We start from the raw sequence: 26,794 nt of genomic DNA on the forward strand, positions 1-26,794 counted from the left end.
AACATATTAAATAGTAAAATTTTGTTCCTTTTAAAGGAACTAAATGCAGAATTTCCCCAGCCAAGATTTTAGAGCTGATCTCAAGCTGCCTGTTCTGTTTGTGGGGAGTCAGAGTGGGGGGTACCCCACCATAGCAACAGACAGCTCTCAATCTTGTTTGATTGCAGTTGGCTCCGAGAATGTAGTTAAAATGTGGCCCTGCTGTTTCTTAATCTTGGTTTGGGAACTATTGATACTAACCCTGACAGCTGTCAGAGCTTGAGATGGAGGCTGGAGCCCCAGGCACCCCTGGCCCGCACAGCCCTGGCCCGCAGGCAGGCAGGAGCCCTCACTCGCACAGGCCCGGGAGGCACTGGGAGTAGTTTGGCAGCTGTGTGTTGATTAAATGTCTTTGGCAAGGCAGCTGGCAGGAAAGGCACTGCAGAAACAAAGGCACCATGGGTTGCCGGCCAGGTAAGGATGGAAGGTGAGAAGAGATCACCCGTCGCCCAGTCTGTGTCTTTCCAGCAGAATCTGATTAAAGCCAGTAACACTGTCGGACGAAGGTTCAGGGCAGATGTCAGCATAGCGCAGCGGAGACTTTCTGCAGTGAAACTTGATCGAGCCCTGGGGAGAGAGAGAAGTGGCTTAACTCCGGCTCCCAGGAGAGCCAGGGCCTAAAGGAACCTCACAGAGCACATGCCAGGGTGCAGGGGAGTGTGTGCTGCATGAGAGTCACGGCAGCAGCAGGACTGAACTAACCAACATGTTTTTCAGTTGGTTAAGTGGCAAAGTCCAGAGCGGTATTAGGATATGAAAGTTCACATCCCTGCAGTGAGAGAGAGAGGACAGTAAAGCGCTCCCCTCCCAGAAGTATCACCTGTCTCAGCCCTAATGCAGCTTAACACCAGAAGGTCGAACAGTTGGATTTCTGTTTACACTGTGTGGTCCTGGGAGATTTTACCCAGGTTCTGGCCTACAGTAATTCCTCTGGCAAAAAATTCAGTTTCCTTCCTTCTGCCTTGTCGATAGCATGTAATCCTTGAGTGTTTGCCTGTTTTATATGCTGGCTGACTTTTTCCCTGGCTGCCCATAATATAAAAACACAGGGCACTCGGACCAATGACTCACCTGCTTGTCATTTCCTTAGGTGGAAAAGGAGAGAAACCAAGTAACATAAGTTGGGGAAAACCTGGTGACAAATCCAGCGTCACTGGAGGGAGTAAGCTGTCAGCACAACCCAAGTTTTTTCCAAGTGTGGGACTAAATAAAAGGTAACCCTAGAAAAGTGGTCGCCAACCTTTCGGACCTCACAGACCACCCGCAGCAGACCGCTGCTCCAAAGGTTTCCTTAAACCAGCGGTGGCCAACCTTTCGGACCTCACGGACCACCAGTTAGCGACCGCTGCTCCAGAACACTTAGAGGCGGTTTCTAAGGCGATGAAAAGGCCCTGGAAAAGCCGGAGTTGTAACTGCAGCAGTTGGGAAGCTTAGGCTCTGGTTTCCCCAGTAGGGTTAGGACGGCTCTTGTCCCAGCCCCAGTCCTGCTCCCGCAGTGGATTCCTGGGCCTGGCCTCCGGCCTTCTACAGTGAGACGTGAGGGACCCAGAGCTGCCACCCATCCCGTCACAGCTTACCTGAGGCAGTGCTCGGATGGACGCGACACCGTCTTGCTCTTGTGCTGTCTGGACAGTGTAGCTACGGGGACTGCTGGGGGGGAGCTGGAGGCAGGCCCAGACCACCAGTTTCCTCTGAAAGCCGTGCACACCCTCGGCTGCGTTGGCCAGGACCAGTCCCAGGGGCCAGAGGCGGATTATGGCCCCCGGGAGCCAGCTCTGTGCCTGGGGCAGCGGGAAGGAGCTTGGGGAACGGGGAGTTTGAAACAAGTGTTTTTCTTCTACACCATCCAGTTCTTTAGAAGCAAGGAAGGCCATTCTGATCTTAAAAAGAGAACACCACATTATAGCTTTTATCAGCTCTTAATGGAAACCAAAACCCTCTTTAATAAGTCAGCTTAACAAGGTGAACTGAAGGGCACCTGGCTGTGATCGCTGGATGCCTTCAACCAGACTGGCTCTGTGTGGCAGAACTTTATACCCAAGGCAGGTGGGCCTACGCCTTACATGGGCTACTTTAAAAAATACCTTGGTGAGATCTAATTGATATAAAATCCACTCCGTTTAAGAGTCTTGTCACTCCATGGTGTTTAGCACGTTCCCAGTTGCTTAGGCACTTCTACCGTCACAGCCACCCTGCAGTGCAGGTGGGGCCCACTTTGTGCATGAAGAACACGAGACCGCCTTCTTTGCAGTGGCAGGGCCAGCGTTCCGACCGGGTCTATCTGGTCCCAAATATCCACAGGCAACCCCGATACTCACTCTCCACTTCTGCCACGCGCGCTTGATGACTGTGGCAGCTACGTGCAGCCTCTGGACGTGCTTCCGCGTTAACCAGGAGCGAGTGGCTAGAAGGTTGCCCAGAAACAGGAAAGAGTACAGTGTTCATTACAGTTCTTGTGACCTGGCTGTGCAGCGACACCAGAGCTGCCCTAAAAGTCTGAAATAGGTGTTTTTTCAGTCCGTGGCTATTTGCACTCTTCCCTAAGGTAAGGTACTAAAGTCAATACATGAATCAAAATTGGCCCTCACATGCCCACAGACTTGGAGGTGCCTATACCTTGAAGGGGCAGTTAGGAGAGGGCCAGCTCCCACCCTAGGCTCAGCTGGCATAATGCCCAGGGAACTGCCTGCTTTTTTTAAATTTTTAAAAATATTTTTAAATATATTTTATTGATTTTTTACAGAGAGGAAGAGAGAGGGATAGAGTTAGAAACACCGATGAGAGATTCATCGATCAGCTGCCTCCTGCACACCCTCCACTGGGGATGTGCCCGCAACCAAGATACATGCCCCCGACCGGAATCGAACCTGGGACCTTTCAGTCTGCAGGACGATGCTCTATCCACTGAGCCAAACCGGTTCCGGCTGCCTGCATCTTTTAGAATTAGTTCTGTTTTTTGGAAACCCAAATTTGCTTGCTTTGTGAATCCATGAATATCACCAGACACCCACATGCTGGTAAAAGTAATAACTACCAAATGGTAGACTGACCATGATACTTTCTTCTTGAAATTTCAGCACTTTTTTCTGTTTGGTATAATCATATTCAGAAAAAGGACTATTCCAAAAAATATGAATACATTTGGATTGTGGAATTCTAAAAAATGAAAATGTTTAAAGACACATAAAAGTCAGCTGTTACCTCACCAAACCACATAGTTCTATGGTATTTTCTTATGCATTGTTTTATATGCACAGAAATGCACCTTACCCCTATGTAGTTTGGCACCCAGGTTAGAACATCATATTGGAAGTGGTTTTCCATTAAATTTAAAGTTTAAGTATTCAAAAAGACTTCTTAGCTACTTCATAAGGATGGTCCATAACATAGCCATGATTCCACCACTGGCAAATTTTTGGGTGGTTTCTAGTATTTTTATTTGACTGCCGTTAACAATGTTCATACATTTCTTCCTTTGATGAATCAAATCTTGTCAGGTTTTTACCTTGTTAAACTCATTAAAAGCCCTGGAGACCAGCAGAGTTGTCATAAAGGGAAAGAAAGATGAGTAAACAGCTCTCTAGGTCTGGGAAAGGGAATTAAAGAGATTTTTAGCCTCCACTGCCTACATAGCACCCGTATTTGTGGTGTGACCTGGTTTTCACTGAACTGGAAAGACGCTTTGGGTAAGAACGGGAGTGTGAACCCCAGCGCACCACAGGACGTGCCACCAATGCCTTGAGGCTGGGACACTGTCAGCTTTGGCGTCTGGGGACTCAAGGGACAGCATTCAAAGGAACGTAGGGTCTGCAGTCACTGATCAGAGCTGCACTCAAGGCATCTGTGGGCCTGGAACGAGGCTACGTGCCCAGGGCCCCAGTCCTACCTGCCTGGATGAGCACGGCAGCCCGCCTCTGCCTCTCCTGCTTGCGATGCCGGTGTCGCCTCCAGCCAGCCTGGATGCAGCGGGCACACTGCTCCAGCACCTGGGCACGCCTGCGTTCCAGGAGCTCCAGCTGGGAGAAGGGGCATCCACTGAGGTCGTCAGCCCATCCTGCCCCTCTCCTGAGGAGAGCCCAGCCCGGCCTGCTGAGAGCACACAGCTGTTCCTGTGACCTCTGCTCCTCTGAAACCAGCTTACCGTGGAGTCCGTCATGAACACCTTGGTCCTGCCACAGTGCAGTGTGGCTGGCGTGGCCTGCACCGAGTCGCCCGTTGTGGCTGCTGCCCCGGGTAGAGCGGGCAGAGTGCGGAGTATGTCCTGGAGCAGAGGCTGCAGCGTGGCCTCCTCGGCCTGTGGAGACCATTCTGAGGGAGGGAGGGAGACAGAGGTCCCGTCAGTGCTGCGTCATCTCCACACTTCTGTGGCCTTAAGAAACTGGTTCTGGTCTCCCTAGCATTTTACAGGCCTCTTTGTTCTTGTCTCTAGCCATTTTTACCTTTTGTTTGTGGGGGAGAAACCAGGGGCAGCCCCTCTCATATCCCTCAGGCCCCTGGCTGTTATGAGGAGTCTTGGAATCCCCCTGTGGCTGTGCCCTGGACTGGCCTGCAGCCTCCACTCCTGTGGGTCCCTTTGGGCAAGTGACAAAGGGCACTTGGTGCCCCAAACGTGCTGAGGGCCAAACAGGGCAGTAGGGCCACCCCCTCCGCCCTGACAGCTCACTTCCTGCCATGGAAGGGAAAAGAGGACAGATTCTGGGCCTGTGGAGGCCCTGGGACCCCCTGCCGACCTGCGTCACAGGGCTGACTGCTGTGGAGGGAGGTTTACCTGAGGCTCTGAACACCTTTGGCTGCTCAGAACCTCTCTGGAGACAGAGGCTGCCAAAGAAGATACCGCAGACGAGAAACAGCAGCAGAATCAACCAGAGCCCGGAGACGTGGGCGAGAGACAGAGCAGAGCAGACCATGGAGAGAGGAGGAAGAGCGGTGGGGAGAAAGGTGAAAGGAAAGTGACTGACTGTGCCCAAGACAGAAAAACAAAGCAGAATTGTCCCAACTGGCCCCAGGGTAAGGCTGTGTAAGTGGGGGGAGTGGTTACCGCTGGGCTGGGATCATACTGGGCGGAGCCTTGCACCACTTTCCCTCCTGTGCTGGGGTCACAGCCTCAGAGATAGCCACAAGCCCACAATCCTCCAATCAGGGTCACAGGCCAGAACTTTCCCTTGAGACCAAAGTTTGGGGGAGAACCCCAGCAGGTTCAACAGCTCCCCGGCTACTTTCTCCCACTGGCCAGGCAGAGCTCATTTTAATAATTATTTTAACTAATTACTTCCTTTCCTTTTCCTCTATATCTCATTAAATGCTTGCCCAGTCCGACTAGTTTCTTCCCAATATTTCCTGACTGTGTCCACATCTCTAGCTTCTCTCTACTCCTGCCAACTTAACAGCCCTACCATGTGGCCCCCACAGTAGTGTCCAGGAAGCATGAGGAGTGCCCCATCTACCCAGAAAATAAAGTCCAGCTTCTGTGACTCTGTCCCATTGTCACCCAGGCTCACTTCCCACCACTCTCTGCCCCTACAAGCCAGTGACGAGACTGGGTGACTGATGGGCCCCACTCACCTGGGCGCCCTTCATTGAGAGTCGGGCTCTGGGGGCCCGGGGCCATGCGAGGACGGAGCCGCCTCAGTAATGCGTACCGTTCCACAAAGTTCCGGTGAGAGACCCTGGAAGCCAAAGGGGGGGAAGAAGAGAATGAAGCGACTTCATCCATGGACACAGTGCTCAGGTACGACGGGAGTAATTTATTTAATCTGCTCAACACCCAGGCCTGGTGCTGCCCTGGCTATACTGCATGGCCGGGGGCTGTAGCTCTGGAGAGATTACTCTAAGGGTCTGCTCTTCCTGGGCCCTTTCCTAGAGGACTTGCTGCCTGCCTCCTTCCAAGGGAGGCAGGCAGCAAGTCCTCTAGGACTCCCCACCCCCCCCCAGACCACTCCTACCTCACACCCCCAGTGCTTGGCTGCGTCTCCACTGTCCTGACCCACAGCCTCCTCCACTTATCCTGATTTCTCTATCCCCTTGACATGACAACCTTCTCTAAACAGCTGGTGACATCTAATATCTGCCCTTCCTCTAAGTTTGGCTTCTGTCCACAACACTGCACCAATGTGGCTCTTGTTTCAGCCATCAGCAAGCCACTCAAGTTACTGTTGCTAGTTTCTTGTCATCCCCCCTCTAGGAATGTGAGCATTCCTCAGGGCATGGCCCCGACCCCTTCTATCCCCGCTGAGGTTTCCTCCTTGTTTGTGGTGTTGAGACCCTCCAGTTCTTAGAGCTCTGCCGAGTCCGGGCCTGTCTCTCAGCCATTTCAAACCTGACCCTCCCACCCTCCAACCTATGCCTTCCTCAAACCATCTCGCCTCCAGGAATTATCCCCCATCCACCCATTTGCCTCAGAGGGAAGCCTGGAAGTTGACTTCCCTGCCTAATACCCACCGTCAACCAGTCCACAGTCCTCTTTCTATCACAAGCCGCACCAGTTTTACCCACTGCTCTCCAGTGCTCACTGCTGCCACCCTCATCGGGGACACCATCTCGCCTGTCCGCCTGTAACAGCCTCTCACTCCTCTCCTCTCCTCTCCTCTCCCTTCTCTGACCCTATGTCCAACCCCCATGTGGCAGCCATGGGAGCACAGCTCTCCCTCCTCAGAATGCCCAGCAGCTTCCACAGCACCCAGGACAGACTGAGTCCCTCAGGTCTGGCCCCCATCCCTCCCTCCCCTTTTCCCAGTTCTCCATGCTCCAGTCACTTAAGCACCTCTTAGTGCCTAACCTGTCCCTAGCCTGGAAAGCTCTCCTCCCCAAATCTTCCCATAGGACCCCTCCTGGACCAGCCTAAGGATACCCTTTCCCATTAGTCTACCTAATAACATTTTTTTCTTCCCAAGCATTAACTTTATACTTTTTGTTCTTCCCCAAGAGGGCAGACTCAGACTTCCTTATTCACTGGTATATACTGGAAACAGTGCCTAGCACAGTATCGTGCACAGAAAGTGAACGGGTAAATGACAAGCACAGTCCCTTGAGTTGAGGTTGACACCTGTAGACCTGCCCTTTCTCTTTATCTCCACATCTGGCTCTTGGCCGGGCAGGCTCTTGTTGGGCCCGAGTCCCGAGCTCTACCCTGACGTTGGCCCTGCCCCTGCAGTGCTGGGTCTACTCACCGGATGGGGAAGCCGGCGGCACTGATGTGGATGGTCTCCACGAGGCCACAGGCCTCCAGCTGGCTCAGGACCTGCAGGGGTGGAGAGTCAGCATGGGGCCGGCAGGCCAGAGACCCTGCCAGCGTGGAGTGGACTGCAGGGTCTCCTGAGGGTCCATGGATGGAGGTGTACACTCTGGGGCTGGGGCAGTGAGAAATTAAGAAATATCTCCCTGCTAGAAGGCTCCCTGCAGCCCCAGGTCCCCTATGTGATGCATGGCTTCTGACACAGCTGAGGCAGCTGCTGGCGTGGCTCTTACCATCCCCGCAGTGCAGATGCTCTCTGCCTCATTTGTTTTGTTTATTTTATTATTGGCCAGGCAATTAAGTGAGTCACAGCTGTGGGGCATGAGAGGTTGTTTTACTGTGAAGAGCCTCCTGGAACCTGAACCATGGTCTTGACCACAGAACAGAGTGGTCCTGGCTGTAAGCCCTAAGGTCACATCTACCAGTTGACTGGGACACTCCAGCATCGCCCAGTACTCACACCTCATCCACATCCCGTGGAGCCCGGTACCCTGAGCAAAGAACAATTGCTGGCCCTTTTTATGCAAATTAAAAAAAAAAAATCTAGAATGTAAGGTGAGACAAACTTTCAGCTAATTACAAGAGACAGCCATTCTTCTGGGGCTCCAGTCTCATCAGGGCAGAGCTCAGTGAGAAGACCGCAAGAGGCACCTGAGCTCTCCTTCCTTCCTCAGGTCACTGCAGTGCAGACCACACAACCATACATGCCTGTCTTCCCAGCTCTGGGGAGACAAGGCCCCCTAATGTCAGGCCCAGCCTGAGAGACCCCCTCTGGTCACTGCACTCGGAGCGGATGTCCTGCCCTTCACCCCCCCAGGACCTTTGCCAGAAAGGGCTCTCTGCGAAGCAGCTTTGGTTCAGTGTGAATTACCTCCTCCCGGAGGAAGGTCTGTGCCTGGCCCTTGCTGTTGGGCTTGATGCAGCGAATGTAGTGGGGCGTGGTGCTGTGCAGAACCTGCAGAAGCTGCTCCAGGGAGGCCTGCAGAGGGGAGAGCAGGTCCGTCAGGCAGAGGATGGAGCTGCTGGGGGCATCAGCTGGGTCTGGTTAGAGACTGCATCAAACACCTCCTGCCCCAAGACCAGGACTTCATGTGCCCTGGGATGACTACTGTAGGCTCTTACTGTGTCCAAGCCCACCCGTTCCTGACGTCCCACTGCTCCTCACTCTGCCTCCAGGGACCTTTCTTGAACTGTGACCCTCCACCTGGTTGGTCTCTGCATCTGGTCTCAGGGTTCCCCACTCCCCCCAATCTTCCTAGAAGAGAGCAATCTCAGAACCCCCAGCCATTCACTCAGGAAATAGCTGTTATTAAACCAAAGCCTGTCCTGTGTGCAGGAAACTGAAGAGCTATGACCGGGGCAGTCTGCTGCTGTCTCAGAGCCGGTCTAACGAGTCACAGGCACTGGACGGGCACCCTCAGTAGTGTCTGAGGCCGGACAGGAAAGTGCTCTTCAAACCTGGGCTCCCCTGGGTGCCTTCTCAAGGAGATGATGATAATGCAGAACTTTGAAGGATGAGAAGGAATAAACTAAAAAGACATGGAGGGGGGAGGGGGGAAGCAGGGGGAGGGGGGAAAGAAAAGGGTGGGGAGAGGAGCAGAGTGTGGTGAGAGACAGTAGAAAGTATAAGATACGGGAGGACTCAAACCCGCTCTGGCCAAGGACAAAGTCTGAGCAGGAAGCTGGAGAACTGGGAATGGGCCAGGTCACGGGTGCAGGTACCTATTGCTCTTCCACAGCCCCCCATAAGCAGTGGGTGAGAGACCCCTGCACCACCCACAGGCCCCTGGGCTTCCCATCATGGCAGTTATGCTAAGTCTGTGTGTCTGTCTCCTGTCTCTGTCTTCACACAGGACTGTCCACTCGGTGTGAACCCAGACCATCAATGTTCTCCAGTAAACAATCCTGGGAAGTGCTCGGTAAACATTTGAGACTGAGGAGTGACCCAAACATGTCACGTCAGCACCACCAGACCCACCTTGAACTTGGACACCACGGTCAACACTGGGGTCCTGCTCTTGCCAGAAGGCTCCTCCTGGGACTTCTCTTCTGGGTCAGTAGGGAACAACACCTTGAGCAGGGGGTCCTGGGATTGCTGCAGGAGCCTGGTCACCTCAGGGGGCACAGGGTCCTATTGGGAGAGGACGAGAGCAGTGGGTGAGGGCAGGTGGTGTGCTACTCAGGGCTGTCCACAGGCCTGCCGGCCTGCTCACCCAGGCCCCAGAGGAGGGAGTTCCAGGGTAGGACAGGCCCTGAGTCCGGGAGACAAGCTGGTCGCCTATGAACCAGTAACCCAGTGTGACCTGGGTCATTTCTGGGCAGGACGTGCCTGATTAGCAGGCCTCAGGCAGATGGCCCGAGAGGTGACCTGGGTTCTGGGAAGATGTTCAGGAGGGAGATGCACCACAGGAAGCTGCGTGTATGGGCAGCAGTGACTCAGCATGCCGTTTACCCCGGTCCCCAGGGCCGTGGCCCAGCCTCACCTTGTTCTTCTCCACCAGGCCTGCGGTGTGGTACCGCACAGGCCCCGCGTAATGCGCCACAATGAAGCTGGGCTCCCGGCTGAGCTTGTCGCGGCCCAGGCAGGGGCTGCCTGCCAGGGCACTTTCAATGCGTGTCTGGAGCTGGGCTGCACTGCTTGGCCGGTTAAGGCGGCATTCCTATGTGGGGCGGGATAAACAGTCGGCCACAAAAGTGAGAGGGCTCCCCACACCCTCACAGTCTCCACCCCATCGTCCCCACGGTAGCGGAGTTGTCACATAGGCAGTACCGTGACCCTGAGTGAAGGAGTACGGGAATCAGGAAACCCATTTGGCAGATGGGGAGACAGAGGCACAGAAAGGCATTGACGAGTCTTCAAGGTCCCAGAAAAGCCCAAAGCCCACCTCTGCTGCTCAGCACACTACTGACGCTCCCACCTCGTTTAGGAGGGAGCAGATGCTGATGGGGCTCCCCTCGATGAGGTCCAAACAGGTCTGGTTGTCCTGGTAGTTGACAAATGACCACTCCAGGCCCTCCAGTGCGTACTCCTCCTAGAGGGCAAGGTGAGGGGGCAGGAGGCAGCTAAGGGCTGAGGCCCAGAAGGCCATCCTATGGCTGGCCTCAGCAGCACCAGCTGTTCCAGCATGGCATCAAAGAAGGCATTAAAGGCTAGGTCCTGGGGGCCAGGAAGAGAGAGGATCCCCTACCCTGCCACACGCTCACCTGCTGAGCCCTTAGGTAGTGAGCCACAAAGTGCTGTTGCAGCTTCTCATTGGCATAGTTGATGCACAGCTGTTCCAGACTGTTGTCAGGAAATGACTCAAAGCCATACACATCCAGCAGGCCTGGGAGGGGGGGGGCGCGGGTTAGGGGAGAACCCATGGGGTCACTGCAGAGGCTCAGGGTGAAGCTTCATCCTTGGCAGCTGGGGATGAGGCAGAGTGAGCATGACACCCGCAGTGGGCAGAGCACCGTACCCCACCCCAGGGTGCCCATCTGTACCTCAAGCCCCGTTAGAATTCACAGCAGGAAGAAAGACTGAATGCGTGTGAGGGGCAACCCAGGGCACCAGGTTGAGCTTGTCGTGGCTGAATCCTTAGGTCCTGGTCAGCCCCTTGAGGGCACCGGGTCCCAGGGAACGTTTTCTGCATCCAGCCCAGTTTGGAGGGGCTGGCCTCACCAGCCCAGTTGGTGTCCAGAATTCCACATTCTGTGAACAAACTCACTGGTGCCTCTAAGCTTTACTGCCTCCCCAACCTGATATTCTCTACCCAGGTTCCAACACGGTTCTCTCTCACTCATCCCACTACGCTCACAGACAAGCGCCATCTGAGTCTGCCTGGTGAGCTTGGGACGAGTCAGAGGTGAGCCGGTGAGTACAGAGATGTCCTTGCCCAAACACTGGCGGGCAGATGAGGAGAGGGGGAGGCAGGAGAAGGAAAGGAGCTGCCAGAGTTAGCACAGTGGGCCCGGAGCGGCCCTGGTCCTTTTTAGAAGGGGTGTTCCTAGCGGGGAGGCCATGCTACCTATGAAAGTGGTCCAGGAGTCGGGGGCCGCATAGATGCTGCTGTTGATCACCGATACCAGCCAGTCGAACAGCCTATTGGGGTTGAGGAAGAGGAGACTCTGGTGAGAGAGGGTCAAGATGAGTTTGAGGGGTGGCAGAGCTGCTCCTCCAGCCAGGGTGCCACACCCAGGAGAGCCAAGTTGCCATAAGCACATGCACATGCACATATACGTGTTCCATCCCTAATTTCAAAGGTGCCACTTGACACCCTTACATGGCATCATGAAGGTTCTCAGAACCCAGGGTGAGAAAGCACCCATAACCACATGGCCAGAGGGTGGACATGCCCATATAACCCATTAGGAAAGGTCAGGACCTCACCCTACCCTGTTCTGGGCTCCCACTTGCTGCTTGCTGGGTTGCCCTGCACTTTGGTCTGAGGTTCTGGCTCTACCACCATCTATCACATTCCCCAGGTGCCTACAAAGAGCCGAAACACAAGGACACATGGGTCTGCACCTGGAACTCTGAGGACCCCAGACCACCGTGGTGGCCTGCATTGCCAGCGAAGAGGTAGGCAGGCTCTCCTCACCAATCACCAAAGCTGTGCCAATTTCCCCATGCAGAGCACCCTGAATGAGGCCGAGGGCCTTGCTTGGGGAGTCCCAGGAGCGACTCCCTGCTGTCCCCAAGGATCTGGGGAGCGGGGACGGGAACCATCTGCTGTGTCTGGCAGCCCTCACCCTGGGCCTGGGCCTGTTGCATGGCAGTGTCTGGTTCAACTCCAAAGAGGGGAGAACTGGAGGCAGCAGGGGCCCAGAGCGCTCACCGTGCGTAGATCAGTTTGGCCAGACAGTCTCTGCGGGTGTCGCACTCGGCGAGGGAGCAGGGCTTCCGGAACACCTGCTGCTGCCTGCCCGCCCTGATGGTCCTGATCCGCAGCGTCTCCAGCAGCGGGTCCTCTGGGAGCCAGAGCAGCGAGGCCGACGTTCTGACAAAGCCTGGGAGGGACAACCCTTCCATCCACACAGCCGCCTTCACAAGGCAGTGAAGTCATTGCTGTGGAATCATCACCCACCCAGATGAACGCAGCAACCTTGCTGCTAGGCGGAGAGACCTGCCGAAGGCAGAGGCAGGACATGAACCAGGTCTTCCGTGTCCCAGTCCACATTGCCACGTGTGGGACAAATTATAAACCCTCCTACTCTTGTTTGCTCCTGTGTAAAATGGGGACAATGCTGCCTGCTTCAGAGATGGGGTAAGGAGTAACTTATCCAAGGCAGGACGCTACAGCTGATGTTTAATCAAGGGCATCGATTCCAAATTTCACCCTCTGGCCTCCTACCCAATCCCACCGGTGCTGGCTCTTTTCTGGGCAGGACCAGCCCTGCTCCCTGGGTCTGTGACCAAAGCCTGAGGCACAGCCCCTGCCACCCTTGCTCTCACCCCTGGCATCGTCCGTCAGCTGGCAGGGCTGGGCTTCATCCTCACAGTCAGCAAACCGGACATTGCCGAGGTGCAGCAGTCCAGCCAGGACCTGAGGGGCAGGAGAAAGGAGACACACAGGGGGCACCTTGTAAGGGCTGGAGTCCGGCCTGGAAGGCTTCTCTTCTGCTAAATATAATCACAACAGAAGAATAATAGCAGCTCCCAGCTACTGCCCATTTGCTGCAGGACTCTGAGACACGTTACATGCATCATCTTGGTTAATCTTTTTTAAAAAAATACTTTTATTGATTTCAGAGAGGGAGAGAGAGAGACATCAGTGATGAGAGAATCATTGATTGGCTCCTGCACGCTCCCTACTGGGGATCGAGCCCACAACCCTGGCCATGTGCCTTTGACTGGACTCGAACCTGGGACCCTTTGCTCCGAGGCCAACGCTCTATCCACTGAGCCAAACCAGCTAGGACTTGGTTAATCTTTTCAACATCAGTGAGGTGAGTGCTGCAATGATGTCCATGACACAGATGCGAAGGGGCAGGTTAAATGAGAACCGGGCAGTCTGACTACAGAAGCCTCCAGGGCAGCTGGCGGGCCCCCAGGTCACCGTGGTCTGTCCCTCTGCCTTCCCCTCTGGAGCAGGCTGTAGGACACGGCTCCTGTTCCTCATGAGCAGGCTTGCTTCTGTGGAGCTGGGCTTGGACTTCCTTTGGTTCTCTCTCAGCACAGTTGGGCTCCGATGGCCCAGCCGAGGGGAGGATCTGTGACCTCCTGTCTAGACATCCTACTGTTGTCCCTCTGGCCAAGCGCTTGCCTGGCAGTGCCCACACTGGCTGTGATCCCCTCCCTGCCTGAGGAGCCCACCTGGAGATGGAGGTCACTTTCCACTGCACTGCCACCTCCCTGCAGGGGCTCCCGTCTCTGCTGCCAGCCTATCCTATCTACTCCCTCCCGCTGCTCTGGCGGGTGAGGAGGTGAGGGAGCAGGAGGTGGTTAGTCAGCAAAGACAGATGGGAGGAGAGTGGCCACTAATGGGGATGAGAGGAGCCCAGGTCGCCTGGGTCAGCATGTCCGGAGAGGAGGGGGAAGAAGGTGGGGATTGGACTCACTCCGCCTGGTGCAATTCTATCAGTATCAGTGACCTTGGGCAGGTCACTTTACCTCGCCAGTCTTCTCAAGCATAAAGTAGGAATAACTCCCTACACACAGGCCTGTTGAAAAACTCGTGAGCTAAAGAGTGTTAATGTTATTTTAAAATTCCTACACACCAGAGCCCATTAGCTGCCCTGGGCAAACGTGGCAGTGTTATTTTTCTACTCTGACTGTTGCAGTACCAGCTGACCCAGGCTCCTTGCCCTCTGAGCTCTGGCGCTCACACTGCTGTTTTATATACAGAACTACGTGCTCTATGCTCCTCGCACCAACACTGTGTCCCGGCTCAGTGGCTCAGAGGAGTGTCCACTTCCTGGCGACTGCAAGGCGGGGCCCAGAGTCTCAGATCCTCAGGAAGACTCAGGTTCAGAGGAGGGGCTTCCTGAGACCTCAGGCAAATGTAAGTGCCATGGCTTTCCTTCTGACCTTAAAGATGTTGTTCTGGGTGGGGGTGTCGATGCCAAGATGAAGCATGGCCTCTCTGGTCACCTCAAAACAATCCTCTGAAAAGAAACCCAAGTCACAGCCCAGCGTCAGGACCGGAGGTCAGCAGGGGCAGGGAGGGTGAGGGAGGCAGGCTGTGAGCAGAGGGGGTGGGTGCTGGGTAAGGCTCCCCCTACCTTCCAAGGTCCTGTGTGGGTTGGGCAGCCAGGAGAAGGCGGCTCCCTCGGGGAGGTGCCACTGGAGCCTCTCGTCTGCACTGGCTCCTTTGCAGATCTGTGGGAGGGGGGAGGTTGCTGAGCTGAGGTGCGAGGGAAGCCCAGGCTTGTTTAGGCCTGGGGTGGAGATAAAAGGAGTGAGAAGGAGAAATGGCAGTGGCATCGCAAGACTGTAGAGCACCCAGGGTCGACACGGGGCAAAAGCAGCAGCAACCTGTCCTCATGTGTACAACCCGGTGCCCAACACCACCTGAGGAGGCCTGTGTCTGAGGAAAGCACAGCTCCTCTCTGGGGAGGCCCCAGGCCCAGCCTGAGAGCCGGGGACACACTACCCATGCTTTGGGGGACCACCCGTCTGATGAAAGAGGCACAGCTCTGGGGAAGTCCTCCTTCTGTTTGGAGGAAACAGTTGCCATTCTAAGGAGAGTCCTCGGCACCGTCTGGTTTGATAGAGGAGGTAATACACATCCTCATGCCAAACCATCCCAGAAGCCCAGGTCCAGTGTGCGGCAGTGCTGCATAAAGTCTGCTGGAATAAGTGGTGGCACCACTGGAAGCCAATGAAAGAGGCAGGCATGGGGCAGGAGGAGGGGCACAGACCTGGTAGAAGATGTGGAAGTTCCTCTCACTGGAGGCCTGGCAGGCCACGCGAGTTTTCTCTAGGAGGTAGGTCTGGACTGCAGCTCCAGTCATCTGATGGGCCCTGGCACAAGCAGGCCAGAGCCCATTAGTTACCCATTCATTCCATAGGCACTTACTGTGTGCCAGACTGCAACCCCCCATCCCCACCAGGCTCTTCCACCTAGCCAATGGGGGTCATGAGGACGAGGGACTACTCAGCAGGCCCTTGAGGGGTACGGGACATTCCCCTGTAACCAGCTCATGTGGGCAGAGCCAAGGCTTCTGTAAGTCATTATGCCCCATCCCAAGGCAGCAGCAGAAGCCCTGCCAGGTTCAAGCTCAGCGTTGTGGCTCACAGAAGTGGCTGTTTAACTATAAGTCCCCAAGCAAGGGTAGAAGCCAGGAGGAGCACACAGGCTATGACAAGCATGCTGTCCCAGGTTCCCCAAGGCTGGAGCAGCTACAGTTCTCTAGATTCAAAGATCACCTTCAGGGTTCACTGATCCCATCTACATGCATGCCAGGAGGAGCAGGGTTCTGCCCACAGGGCTGGCCCAGGCTAGAGACTACTCCAGCCACCTGCAGACTCCCTGCCCCCGACCTCCCATCAGCCAGGGCAGTGGCCGCAGCAGCAATTACCTGTTCATTTGGAGCTGGATGAACTTCCCAAAGCGACTGCTGTTGTTATTCCTCAGCGTACACGCATTCCCTACAGATCACACCTCTGTTTGTACCGCTCCCCATGTTTACAGAGTCCTCATGGGCCAAGTGGCTGCAGGTCTGCTGGGGCTAAGTCTCTGTAAAGCCATCTAAAAGCCCCTGTTTGGTTTCTATGCCACAGGGGACAGGACTAAGGAAAGAGCATTTGGGCTTCAGCAAGTGCGACTGAGGAGTTAGAAGAACTTCCTGGCAATGAACTGAAATGAGCAAGCCTAGGCAGCCAGGCACTGTCTTCTTTGAAGGGAAAGGATAAAAACAACAAGCTGTCACTACTGAATTAGACAGTAGGCTCCACATCTAGAGTCCCAACATGGACACTAACTGTTGCCCATCCTTAGACAAGTTCTCCTCTCCTCTGAACCATCAGGGTTAGACCAGAGGAGCCACAGATCCTCTCCAGCACCAGTTACATCTGCGTAGGCTAGAGGGAGGAGATGGCTGGATGACAGCATCTCTCCTGGAAAGAGGCTCAGGGTACCTGGAGGAGATTGGGAACCCAGGGCAGTGAATGCAACACTCATCCTCCAACCCCCAAAGAGAGGGTTTCACTCTCCTCTCCCTGGAAGGTGGCAAATCCCAGAGGACATGGGACGGAGGACACCGAGCTTACCAAACGCTTCCATGACAGGGTTGGAGTTCAAGATGCGCTGCTCGATCCTCTCTGCAATCTTGTGGCTCTCCCAGGATGTAGGTGAGGCAGCCACCACAGCGTAGAACTTCATCAGGCAACGGGACGTCCATGTCTGCGGCAGAAACAGCCCTGCGGGAGCCCTGCCCGAGTTCCCTCCACCTCTGAGCCTGCCTGAGGGAACGGTGCCCATAGCACAATCTCCACCAAGCGAGGTGCTAACCAAATGGGTGGATGCTGAATTCAACTGTGTCCGTGGGCAAAGCACTTCCCCCGCTCTGTGGGAGTGCTTACTTCTAACTTCAGAGGATGCATTAAGAAAAAGAAACAACGGGGCCTGGGGCAGAGATGGGACAACACACCTTGACCTGAGCAGGCTACTGTGTCTTAAGTATGAACAGATATTTGAGGATCAATAACTATTCAGTTAACTTCCTTTACATGGAATGACAAATATAAAAACAAATGGAGGAAAAGAAACTAGAAGGAAACAGTCAATGCAAGGAGCAGAAGACAAGTAAAATTATGAGATATTCTCAACAATAGGAGAAGATTTTGAACCTCTGAAATAAGACCAAGATACTGGAGGGAAATAATAGAGAACAAGAGAGTATTCTTAGAATTAAAATTTTGAACAAAAATTCAAAAGAATTGAAAGTTATTTAAAAAAAAAGGAAAAAAGGAAAAATTTTTTTTTGTAAAGATAAAATAAGAACTATCTTCCAGAAGACGGAACAAAATGTTAAGAGATGGAAGATTAGGTAAAAAAAAAAAAGACTATTAAACAATTAATCAGACTTACTAATAGGAGCTCCAGAAAGAAAATGGAGGGGAATGAATTATATATTAGATATACTACAAAAATACTTCCCTATGTGAAAAACATGAGTTTCCAAGTTAAAAAGACCCAAAGTATCCATCATAGACAGTAAAAAAAAAAAAAAAAAAAAAAAAAAAAAAGACCATGCCAAGATATACCACTGTTAGTTTTAATACCTACGGCTTTTGGAAAGTAAAATCACAATTTAGGGACTTTCAAAAGCAACACTCAAAAGGATATAGGAAAGAAAAGTATTTCTAACCTGAAATTATAAAACCCAGGCAATATATCCAATTTAAGACAGAATAAACATTTTTGGATGCGTAACTCAAAATTTTGCCCTTCATTTACTACCTTTCCCAGGAAGCTAGTAAAGGATGTGCTCCATAAATACAAAGCAGTAGGGGAAAAAGGAAACCATGGATCCCAGCGAGGGGGTTTATCGTGGACACAGCACTCTGACCCGGAGTGAGCAGAGAGCTCCCAGGTAGCAGCTGCACGGCAGTAGCCCCGGCAGCCGCCAAGCCAGATGGGAGCCGACCTGAGAGCTCTGGGAAGGGCACCTCGAAGAAAAGAAACCACCAGATGGACTTGCCAGCTGAACAAGCTGGAAAAGCTTTGGTGATAAGTTTGGTAATAATTTAATAGGCATGTAGAAACTAAACAAGGAGAAAACTGGGGTAATTATAGGAGGGAAAGTAAAAACTAGACAAGCAAATATAATCATAGATTACATGTTATAATATAAATACTGCCTATTAACTTAATTAGAAATCATGATAAAAGTACATATGCATTTGGGGGCAGGAAAATAAGACTAAATCCTTATCAAAGTAGGAAATGAAAAGATTAGGTCCAAAAATGGAGAGAGAAAAAAAAGTCACTAACAATATCATGCTGGTTAGAAACATGATAAAAACACCCAAACACACTGCTATAAGATGTAAAGTAGCCAGGGGGTTGAGAAATATGGGGCAGGGTTGTTGTTTTTCTTTGTAAGCCTTGTAATATCGATTGTTGAACTATGCAACTATGCTATTTAAAAATAAATCTACCAGGCCCAGCCCATGGCCACAGCAGCTGCTCAGTAATGGGTTACTGAGCTCTGGTTGCATGAGTCTCCGGCCAGGTCCAGCTGCAGCTCCCCAGAGGGACAGTGGGCTTTGTCCAGGATCTGGACATCTGTCATTGCACTGGCCACCTTGATACAAGTTTCTAAGATCTCCTCCCCACCCAAGTCCAAGTCCTCATCCCTGCAGCTTACTGCCTTCATCTGTTTCCTTGTCTATCTTTCCCAGCGGACTAAGAGCCCCCTGAAAGCCAGCTGCATCTCTGTTCCTCCCCCTGCCACTCCTCAGTGGCGAGCCCAGGGCCTTAGTACTCAGTGATTCCCTCATAGGTGAGTGTAGACAGTGGGGGTTTATGGTCCAAAGAATCCCTTGAGCAGGTAAGTTTGGTGGAAAGGGAGAGGTTGCTGCACGAGGCTTGCCAGGAGGGTGAGGCCTGGACCAGTAGCCTCCTCTGACCAGCTATGCAACTCCTCACCCATTCTTGTGCAACATTTGGTCTCACTTATGTGGTTCTGCTCCGCAGGGAGCCACATGACTCACCAGAGCTTCTGGCCCAAGGCACTGCCCCTGCCATCATGGGCAACACAGAGGATGCAAGGGGGCTACCTCAATAACCCTTTCCCGTAAGTAACCCCAGCTACCTCTCGTGTCTACTGCACTGGTTCATTTAACTCTCACAGAAGTCTCATGAGTCAGGTGTTGGTCCTCCTTTCCTTGCTATTTTATAGGTGAAAGAACAGGTTTGCAGAATTGAAATATCTTTCTGATGTGCTCTGAACCACTATGCTGGAATCCCCAGTAGCTATCTTTTGTTTCCATCGGTGTCAGAGCTGGGAGAGACTTACGTTGGGGAAATGAAGGCCTAGGAGGAAAGTATCTCACCTAGAGTTACATCAGAGCTGGTGGAAGAGCCTAGACTAGAATCCAGTCTCTTGTTTTCCTTTCCTGCCCACCACTACACACTGCCTCCCCGCTACAGCCAGCCTGTCCGGGGGTGACGAGGTAGCAAACGGCTCCAGGAGGAATGTCCCCCTCCCTCTCTGCCCACCCAGCAGGTCATGAAGTGGACAGGATGGGAAAGAGGCCTCCTACCTTTCCAGCGCCACTCTCTCCACTGACAATGATGGACTGGTTGACTGGCTCAATCAGGCTCTTGACATTCCTGTAGGTCTGTTCACCCACCGTGAAGATGTGGGGCTTCAGTTTCTGAAACAGCAAGGGGTGAAAGGTCATGTGAGGGAATGCATGGAAGGAATGCTGATGGCTGAGATGAGGAGCCTGCCAACAGCAGTGCCAGGAGGCTTCCTCCGGAAAAATGTCCTGGATGTAACAGTGTGAGGCCCAACTGTGGGGCCCCCCTGGTGGCTTTGCCCACTCGTCTTCTCTCAGTCTGGAAGCAGCGCTAGCCTTGAATACTTTATCCTCCCACCTTATCTTAATAGTCTTATTCTGCTCTGTATTATTTTGTTATTGTACTTTGCAGTTTGCAAAGAATTTTCTTTCAAGTTACTGCCTAAGACGTCTGTATTAGATGGGTAGCTAATCGTATTTTATAGATGAGAAATCTGAGGTTCCGAGGGGTTAAATAACCTTCCCAAGGCCACTCAGCAAGTAAGTGAAGCCATCTGACTTGCATTCCAAGGCCACTGTTCTCCTTTCCATCACCAAATAGAAATTGTCCTCCGTGTGCTAGGTATCAAGGTGGGCACTGGGAAAGCAGAGGGGACCATGACATGGCTTTTGCCCTTGAGGCAGATGGTCAGTGAGTATGGGCTCTTGGGTCAGACTTCACATGATTCCACCCCACAAGGATTGCTTACCCACAGCTTCCTGAAGGAGAAGGCACAGTTCTGGATGGCGTCAGAGCTGTCCCTCTCTCCATCAGCTTCTGCCCCAGTCACTTGTCACCTGGACTATTACCAAGTCTTCAGCTGTTCTCCCTGCCTCCTGCCTCACCTTCCTCAATGCAACTCTCCCAGCTTCCAGGGTAATTCTCCCCCCAGTGGGCTCCACTCAGTCCACCTCCGCTCCCGGAAGCAGCTCTGTGGACTCTCTGCCTGTTGTGATGACTCAGACTATCTCAGCCTCTCTTCCTACCTCATCTACTGTCTCTCTCCCCAAGAGCTCCTTCCTGCCAGCAAGTCTGCTCTTGCCTTTCCCTGAACACATGATGCACTATCACACCAGCGAGTCTATTCCCTGCCTACATGCCCCCACCCCATAAGAATTTATTCCTCTCATTTGAGATGAACATGCGCTGAGTTTTCTAGGGTAATCCTTAGCGCATTAATTGTATCTTTTCCCCAAACAGATGTTTGGGAAATACACAAACATATCTTTGTAAATCCTTTCCGATTAAACTCATAAATAAGGGGGAAAAAAATACTTTGCCCTATGTCCCTACTTTATGATCCAAACTCAGTTAAACAAATATTTACCTCTCACTTTGCACCACTGTCTTGTGCCCAAATTCCTCGAGCTCTTGATGGACAGGGCTGTGGCACCAGCATGGCCGATGCATAGATGGATAAGGACAGGGACGCGGCAAGGAGGCCTGAGGGGAGTCAGGGGAGTCTGGAGGCCCAGGAAGTAGCTGAGTCTTACCTGGGGCTGAGGAGCAGCGTGGTACTCTTTCATCAGATCTGGCGAGTAGAGCTGAGGGACAGGCTTGAAGGGGTTCAGAGCCACCAGGGTGCAGCCAGCATTGGTGTAGAATGTGTCTGCCATGTACCGGGCCTGCAGACACCTCAGGACTGAGGCAAAGGTGCTTTTAGCAAACTCTGGCCTAAATGTAGACATGAGCACACAGAGACATCTGCCTAACCGCACTCCCTCTGCAATCAGCCAAGAGCCATTAGATTCCAGCAGCTCCCTGATGAATAGGTACAAGATCTAATTAAGATGAACGCCAAATCTGGAGCAAAGTCGGGCCCGGGGAGCCCAGATGCAATTGCCAGGCAGGTCTGACGCAGTGTGTCTGGCTCCAGGTCAGGAGTCCTGCCTGCCCTGGTCTGCTCAGGGGAAGCTGTGCTGAATACCTACACCAGGGTGCCACCCTCTGGGAGAGGGCGCTCTTGAGGAGAGGGAGGCCCGTACCTGTCTCCAGCGTCACAGGATTCACCTTGGTGAGGTCATCCAGCAGGTGCAGGGGGGCCTCCTGGCCTAGGAACTCCTGCAGGTCTTCTCCGAGGGCTTTCCCGCCGGGGGCAGCAGGGCCTGAACTATGGCCATTCACCTGGGAGGGGGTAACAGGGCCAGGAGAGCTGGGACTCGGACCAGCTGGCAGCTGTGGAGGCGTGTGCAGTGGAGAGAGACTTGGCTTCCAGTATCTTAGTCTGGTTGGGTTCAAATTTCAGTTCTGCCCCTTATTAAGCCTGTGAGCCTGGGTAGGTGACTTAACCTCTCTGAGCCACAGTTTTTTTGTAAATAAAAGAAAATAAAGCCTGTTCACAGGGCTATTGGGAAGAAAAACAAGAAGCCATATAAAAAGCACTTAGTCCTTGGCACATAGTGAATCCTGGATAAATCAATAAATGCTATTACATCTCCTATACATGAGCTCTGGCTTCCAGGCTGGCCAGCTACTAGCCTTACTGGGCCTGCAGGGTTGGGGGCCATGGTAGGGGGCTGCTATAGGAGTATCACAAAGGAAAGGAAACATGCTTTGGGCCTTTTTTTTTTTTTTTTAAAGAAACAATTCAATTTGAGATGAAAAATGCCTTCATCACCTGCCTCTTTGGGTTTGATTAATCTGGTTAATTATACAACTGTTTCCTCTGCCCTGGGTCTACTTAAGAGGCTCAGAAGTCAAGAGGACAGGTCTTTTCACTTTCTCCCTTTTCCATGCATGATGCCAACACTTTTCACGTTTCTTATAACCATTTCTCTCTTTTTCTCTTGGGGTTGTAAGGAAGATGGGGTGGAGAATAGAAGACAGTAACGTGGATGAATCTGCTTTTGGAGGAAAGAGTCTGTGATATGACCTGTGTGAATTTCCATGAGACTAGTGAACTCTACAAGTTCAAATTCCTCAAGCCCAGGTGGCAGGTGTCATTTGAGAGGCCCAATGACAAGTTCATTTTTTTTTTTAAAGATTTTTTTTTTTTATTGATTTCAGAGAGGAAGGGAGAGAGAAATAGAAACACCAACGATGAGAGAGGTTATTGATCGGCTACCTCCTACATGCCCGCCCCACACTGGGGATGGAGCCTGCAACCCGAGCATATGCCCTTGACTGGAATTGAACCCTGGACCCTTCAGTCCGCAGGCTGACGCTCTATTCTCTTAGCTAAACCTGCGAGGGCGACAAAGGTGTTGCCTCTTCTCTGAACTTGGGCCCACCATGATGCACAAGGCAGAGTCTTGGCCTACAGAATAAGTGCTGATCCCTGGAAATCCCTCTGCTTTGAGGGTCATAGTAGCCTTTTCTGAGTGGCAGAGATCCAATAGCACCCCCCCCCCCCATATACCCCGTGATTCATTCATCAGAATCCTTCTCTATTTCCACATAGATCATCTTCTCCCACACTTTTGCACAAACTGACCTCTGCCTGGACCGTTTATTTTCCTTCTCTACTTGGCTAATTCTTTTTATTTATTTATTTATTTATTTATTTATTTATTTTTCTTTAAGGCCCAGTTTCAAGGAGACATCTTCAGGGACATCTCTGAGCTTCACCTCCTTTTGGAAGCCCCAGGCTTCCTCTGTGCCTCAGCAATTCCAGCTGGCAGTGACCTCTCTCAGGACTTCCTCACTGGTTCAGGCTTGAAGGTCACCAAAGTGCCCTCAGGATTCCCTTAACCACCCCAGGAAAAGAGCTACCAACTACAACAGGAGAGATTCAAATTAGGTATCAGGAAGAACTTAACACGGCTGAAAGGCACTGGGATAACTACCTGAAGTGAGAAAAGGTGACCTTTAAAGGGTCGTTTTCTTCCTTCCCGGACAGGGTAGCGAAACCACATTCAGACAAGTCAAAGACTCAAAGGTGCTTCAGGTGCTTTGGGGCTGGGGTATCTGAGGGCGAGGTTTTACCTGCTGGAGCATCCTGCTTCAGTGTGGTCAGCCAGAGTTCTGGGTTGCAGGCACAAGGAGTGCAATCCACCTACTCATGAGGACACAGGCTCGGGCATGGGTCCAGCAAAGAGCTCAGTTCTGGAAGAATCTGAGGTGAGTCATTGCAGAGCCTATGGCACGAGAGAGAAGACAAGGGCCACACACAGGTGAAGGCTTCCTTAGGGGGACTCACTCCTGCTCCCCGCAGAGCAGAGGAACCAAAATGAGAACCAGAGCGAGCCTGGGCAGAAAGGAAGTCCCTTCTGTGCCTGCCAAGTAGGGAACAGGGGGAACTTTTACAAGAGCTTCTGCAGGCTCCCTGGGCTCCTCCGGGGCTAGCTTTACTACAGGGTTAGGGGTGGGGCTGCAAATCTGGGTCAGTGTGAGGTGGAGGGTGAAGACATTCGGAGACAGAGACATCTCCTGCTCTACCCTCTCCACTAGACAGAAATATCCTTTTATTTCTTTTTAAAAATATATATATTATTGATTTTTTACAGAGAGGAAGGGAGAGCGATAGAGAGCTAGAAACGTCGATGAGAGAGAAACATCGACCAGCTGCCTCCTGCACACCCCCCACCGGGGATGTGCCCACTACCAATGTACATGCCCTTGACCGGAATCGAACCTGGAACCTTTCAGCCCGCAGACCAATGCTCTACCACTGAGCCAAACCAGCTTCGGCAGAAATATCCTCTGTTAGCAGAGCCAGTAGTTGGTGGGGTGGGAGGCTAAAGTCAACCAGATACTCCAGGAAGAGAAATCAGAGCCCAGTCATTCACTGGTAAGTCACAGCACCTTCCTGGCCCACTGATTCCTCATCTTGCAAATGGAGATAGTAAAATCTACCTCACAGGAGTGGTTGTGAAGGTCAATGAGGTCATGGATTGAAAGCACCCCACAAAACACAAATCTGAATATGCACTCCGAGGGGAGATATTGTTAGTACAATTAACAATATTTGGGGGCACTAATCAGGTGGAATACTCCAGTATCAACTTTAAAATGAGAATTTCAGAGGATGGGAACCCACCTGAGAGAAGGGTGTTGTGAGATTGGGCTTAGGCCAATTTCTGTAAAACTGAAAGTGACCCTCAGACTCAGAGTTTCCCAGGCTACACACTGCCCCAGCAAAGCGAGGCAGTGGATGAGGGGTGTCTGAAATGGATTCACCTTGGTGGAGACTTTTTTTTTTTTTAAGAAAAAAAATTGATTTCAGAGAGGAAGGGAGAGGGAGAGAGAGATAGAAACATCATGAGAGAACCATTGATTGGCTGTCTCCGGCATGTGCCACCATGGGAATGGAGCCCACAACCCAACCCGGGCATGTGCCCTGACCAGGAATTGAACCGTGACCTGTTGGTTCATAGGTTGATGCTCAACTACTGAGCCATGTCGGCTAGGAGGGGGAGACTTTTTTTTTTCTTTCTTGTTTTTTTTTTTTTTTAATTGGGTGGAGACTTTCTTATTTTTAATATATTTTATTGATTTTGTACAGAGAGGAAAGGAGAGAGATGGAGAGCTAGAAACATCGATGAGAAAGAGTCATCGATCAGCTGCCTCTTGCACACCCCCTACTGGGGATATGCCCACAACCAAGGTACATGCCCTTGACCGGAATCGAACCTGGGTCCCTTCAGTCCCCAAGCCGAGGCTCTGTCCATTGAGCCAAACCGGTATCGGCGGGTGGAGACTTTCTTAAGGCTCTGAATACATCTGGCCTTTGAAAGAACAGGAATAGCAACTTCCCTGGGAACTGGGAAATGAACAGTTCAGGCAGAGAAGAGCATCAGGCCTGTTAGGCACACTCCACACTGACTGATCCCATCCGAAGGACAGCTATGCAGAGGGCTCCAGAAACTCAAAGAGAACAAAACTCCCTCAATTGGAAATTCATCTTAGAGGACCAGAGGCGGAGCACAAGAGGTTGTGGGGTTAGAATCCAAAGGCCCTCAGATGCAGATCACTAGAGCTGAGCTTTATTTCCTCCACAACCACTCCTTGTGAGGTAGATTTTACTACCTCCATTTGCAAGACGAGAATCACGGTGGACCAGGAAGGTGCTGTGACTTACCAGTGAATGACTGGGCTGATTTCTCTTCCTGGAGTATCTGGTTGACTTTAGCCTCCACCCCACCAATTACTGGCCTTGCTAAAAGAGGATATTTCTGTCTAGTGGAGAGGGTAGAGCAGGAGACGTCTGTCTCCAAATGTCTTCACTCTCCACATCACACTGACCCAGACTTGCAGCCCCTCCCTTAACTCCTGTCATTTGCAAAAAGGGATACTAACACCCAGACCTCACAGTGTAGAGAGTTCAGGATCAAATGGGCTAGTGGAAGCCGTGAGAGCTCTTTGCAAATGTTGGTTAGTATGTGCAGTGTCAGCTCTCAGCCAGAGTTAAGTCAGGTTAGAGCGGTTTTCTCCAGTCCTCCCTGCTCTTGCTCCCACTCGGCTTCGTGGTTACCAGCCGAGTAGTTCTGGAAAGGGTGTGACCACTGTGGGCAGGAGGGAGCCGGTAATGAATAGATGAAACACCAAGTCTAGGCAAGGCAAGCGGCAACCTGATCACCAGCTCTTCCTCCTCCCCCAGCCTCAGGTTCTCCTCGGCTCGGAGAACAGAACAGAAAAGCCGGGTGAGGGTCCTGGTAGCCTCGCCAGCCTCGCCAGCCCCGCCAGCCCCGCCCTGAGGTTCTCAGTGGGAACAGGGGGCTCCCGATCCCGGCAAAGGTCCTGCGGGCCCAGGCTGGGATGCCGCTCCTTAAGCACCTGGCACGGGGAGAGCGTGTCCTTCCCGGGAAGGTGGACGTGACCCCAGCCAAGGGCGCGGCTGCCCTGACGCCTCCCGGGGCCAGCGCCCCCTCCCAGGTTCCTCTGGAGAGGAGCAGGGGCGGGGACCCAGCCTGCCAACCCGGACCTCCCCCACCCCCTATGGAGGGTCGCCCGCTGCTGGCAAGGTGGAAGGTGACCATGAAAGGTCCTGGTTCCTAAAAGTTCCCGGTAAGGGCCAGATCCAGGCTACCTTCCCTTGGGATACGAGAGGGGTCAAAGGGAAAAAAGGAAAGGGCAGGGAAAAGGCGCGTTGGAAAAGGGAGATGTCCACCTCCTCCTCCGCGCTCCAGGGGCAAACCGGCCTCCCCGCCCCTTAGGGGCCACGGGAGGGCTTCAGACCGGGGCTGGGGTGGCACTCACCGATCCCACGGCCTGAGCGTGCGGCCCCGCCGGCCCGGCTGGAAAAGCGGGCGGGCAGGGTGGGGCGGCGGGAAGAGCCCGAGGAGCGGAGGGAAGAGGAGGGGCGGGGGCGAAGCGGGGAGAAAGGCGAGCCCGGCCCGCACCCGCCGCCGCCGCTGCTCGGCTAAGTGGCCGG

General features: G+C 52.7%; 1 protein-coding gene across 4 annotated transcripts; it reads right to left on the reverse strand.

The window, feature by feature from the left end:
* Nucleotides 1-96: 96 nt before the first annotated feature.
* Nucleotides 97-26,775, reverse strand: MYO19 (myosin XIX). Of its 4 annotated transcripts, XR_014793143.1 has the most exons (26): nt 26,620-26,775; nt 23,407-23,558; nt 21,468-21,606; nt 20,976-21,124; nt 19,464-19,577; nt 16,464-16,596; nt 15,773-15,842; nt 15,113-15,215; nt 14,474-14,570; nt 14,280-14,356; nt 12,705-12,795; nt 12,088-12,259; nt 11,278-11,351; nt 10,475-10,596; nt 10,189-10,302; nt 9,754-9,930; nt 9,249-9,401; nt 8,142-8,249; nt 7,206-7,276; nt 5,602-5,705; nt 4,808-4,857; nt 4,181-4,347; nt 3,926-4,055; nt 2,358-2,443; nt 1,617-1,919; nt 97-606 (listed from the first exon to the last, which is right to left on the reverse strand). XR_014793143.1 is itself a non-coding variant. In XM_084864196.1 (25 exons), the coding sequence occupies exons 2-25, from the start codon at nt 23,416-23,418 to the stop codon at nt 478-480; spliced, it is 2,895 nt and encodes a 964-aa protein (XP_084720322.1). In that variant the 5' UTR covers nt 23,419-23,558; nt 26,620-26,760; the 3' UTR covers nt 97-477. The 4 variants fall into 4 exon arrangements, 3 of the variants coding, with proteins under 3 accessions (XP_084720322.1, XP_084720323.1, XP_084720324.1); XM_084864196.1 differs by lacking the exon at nt 4,808-4,857 and having other exon boundaries at nt 26,620-26,760; XM_084864197.1 differs by lacking the exons at nt 4,808-4,857; nt 26,620-26,775 and adding an exon at nt 26,531-26,599.
* Between the last annotated feature and the right edge of the window lie 19 nt (nt 26,776-26,794).

This window comes from Pipistrellus hanaki, assembly GCF_964339955.1.
Source record: "Pipistrellus hanaki genome assembly, chromosome: 16".
Taxonomy (NCBI): Eukaryota; Metazoa; Chordata; class Mammalia; order Chiroptera; family Vespertilionidae; genus Pipistrellus; species Pipistrellus hanaki.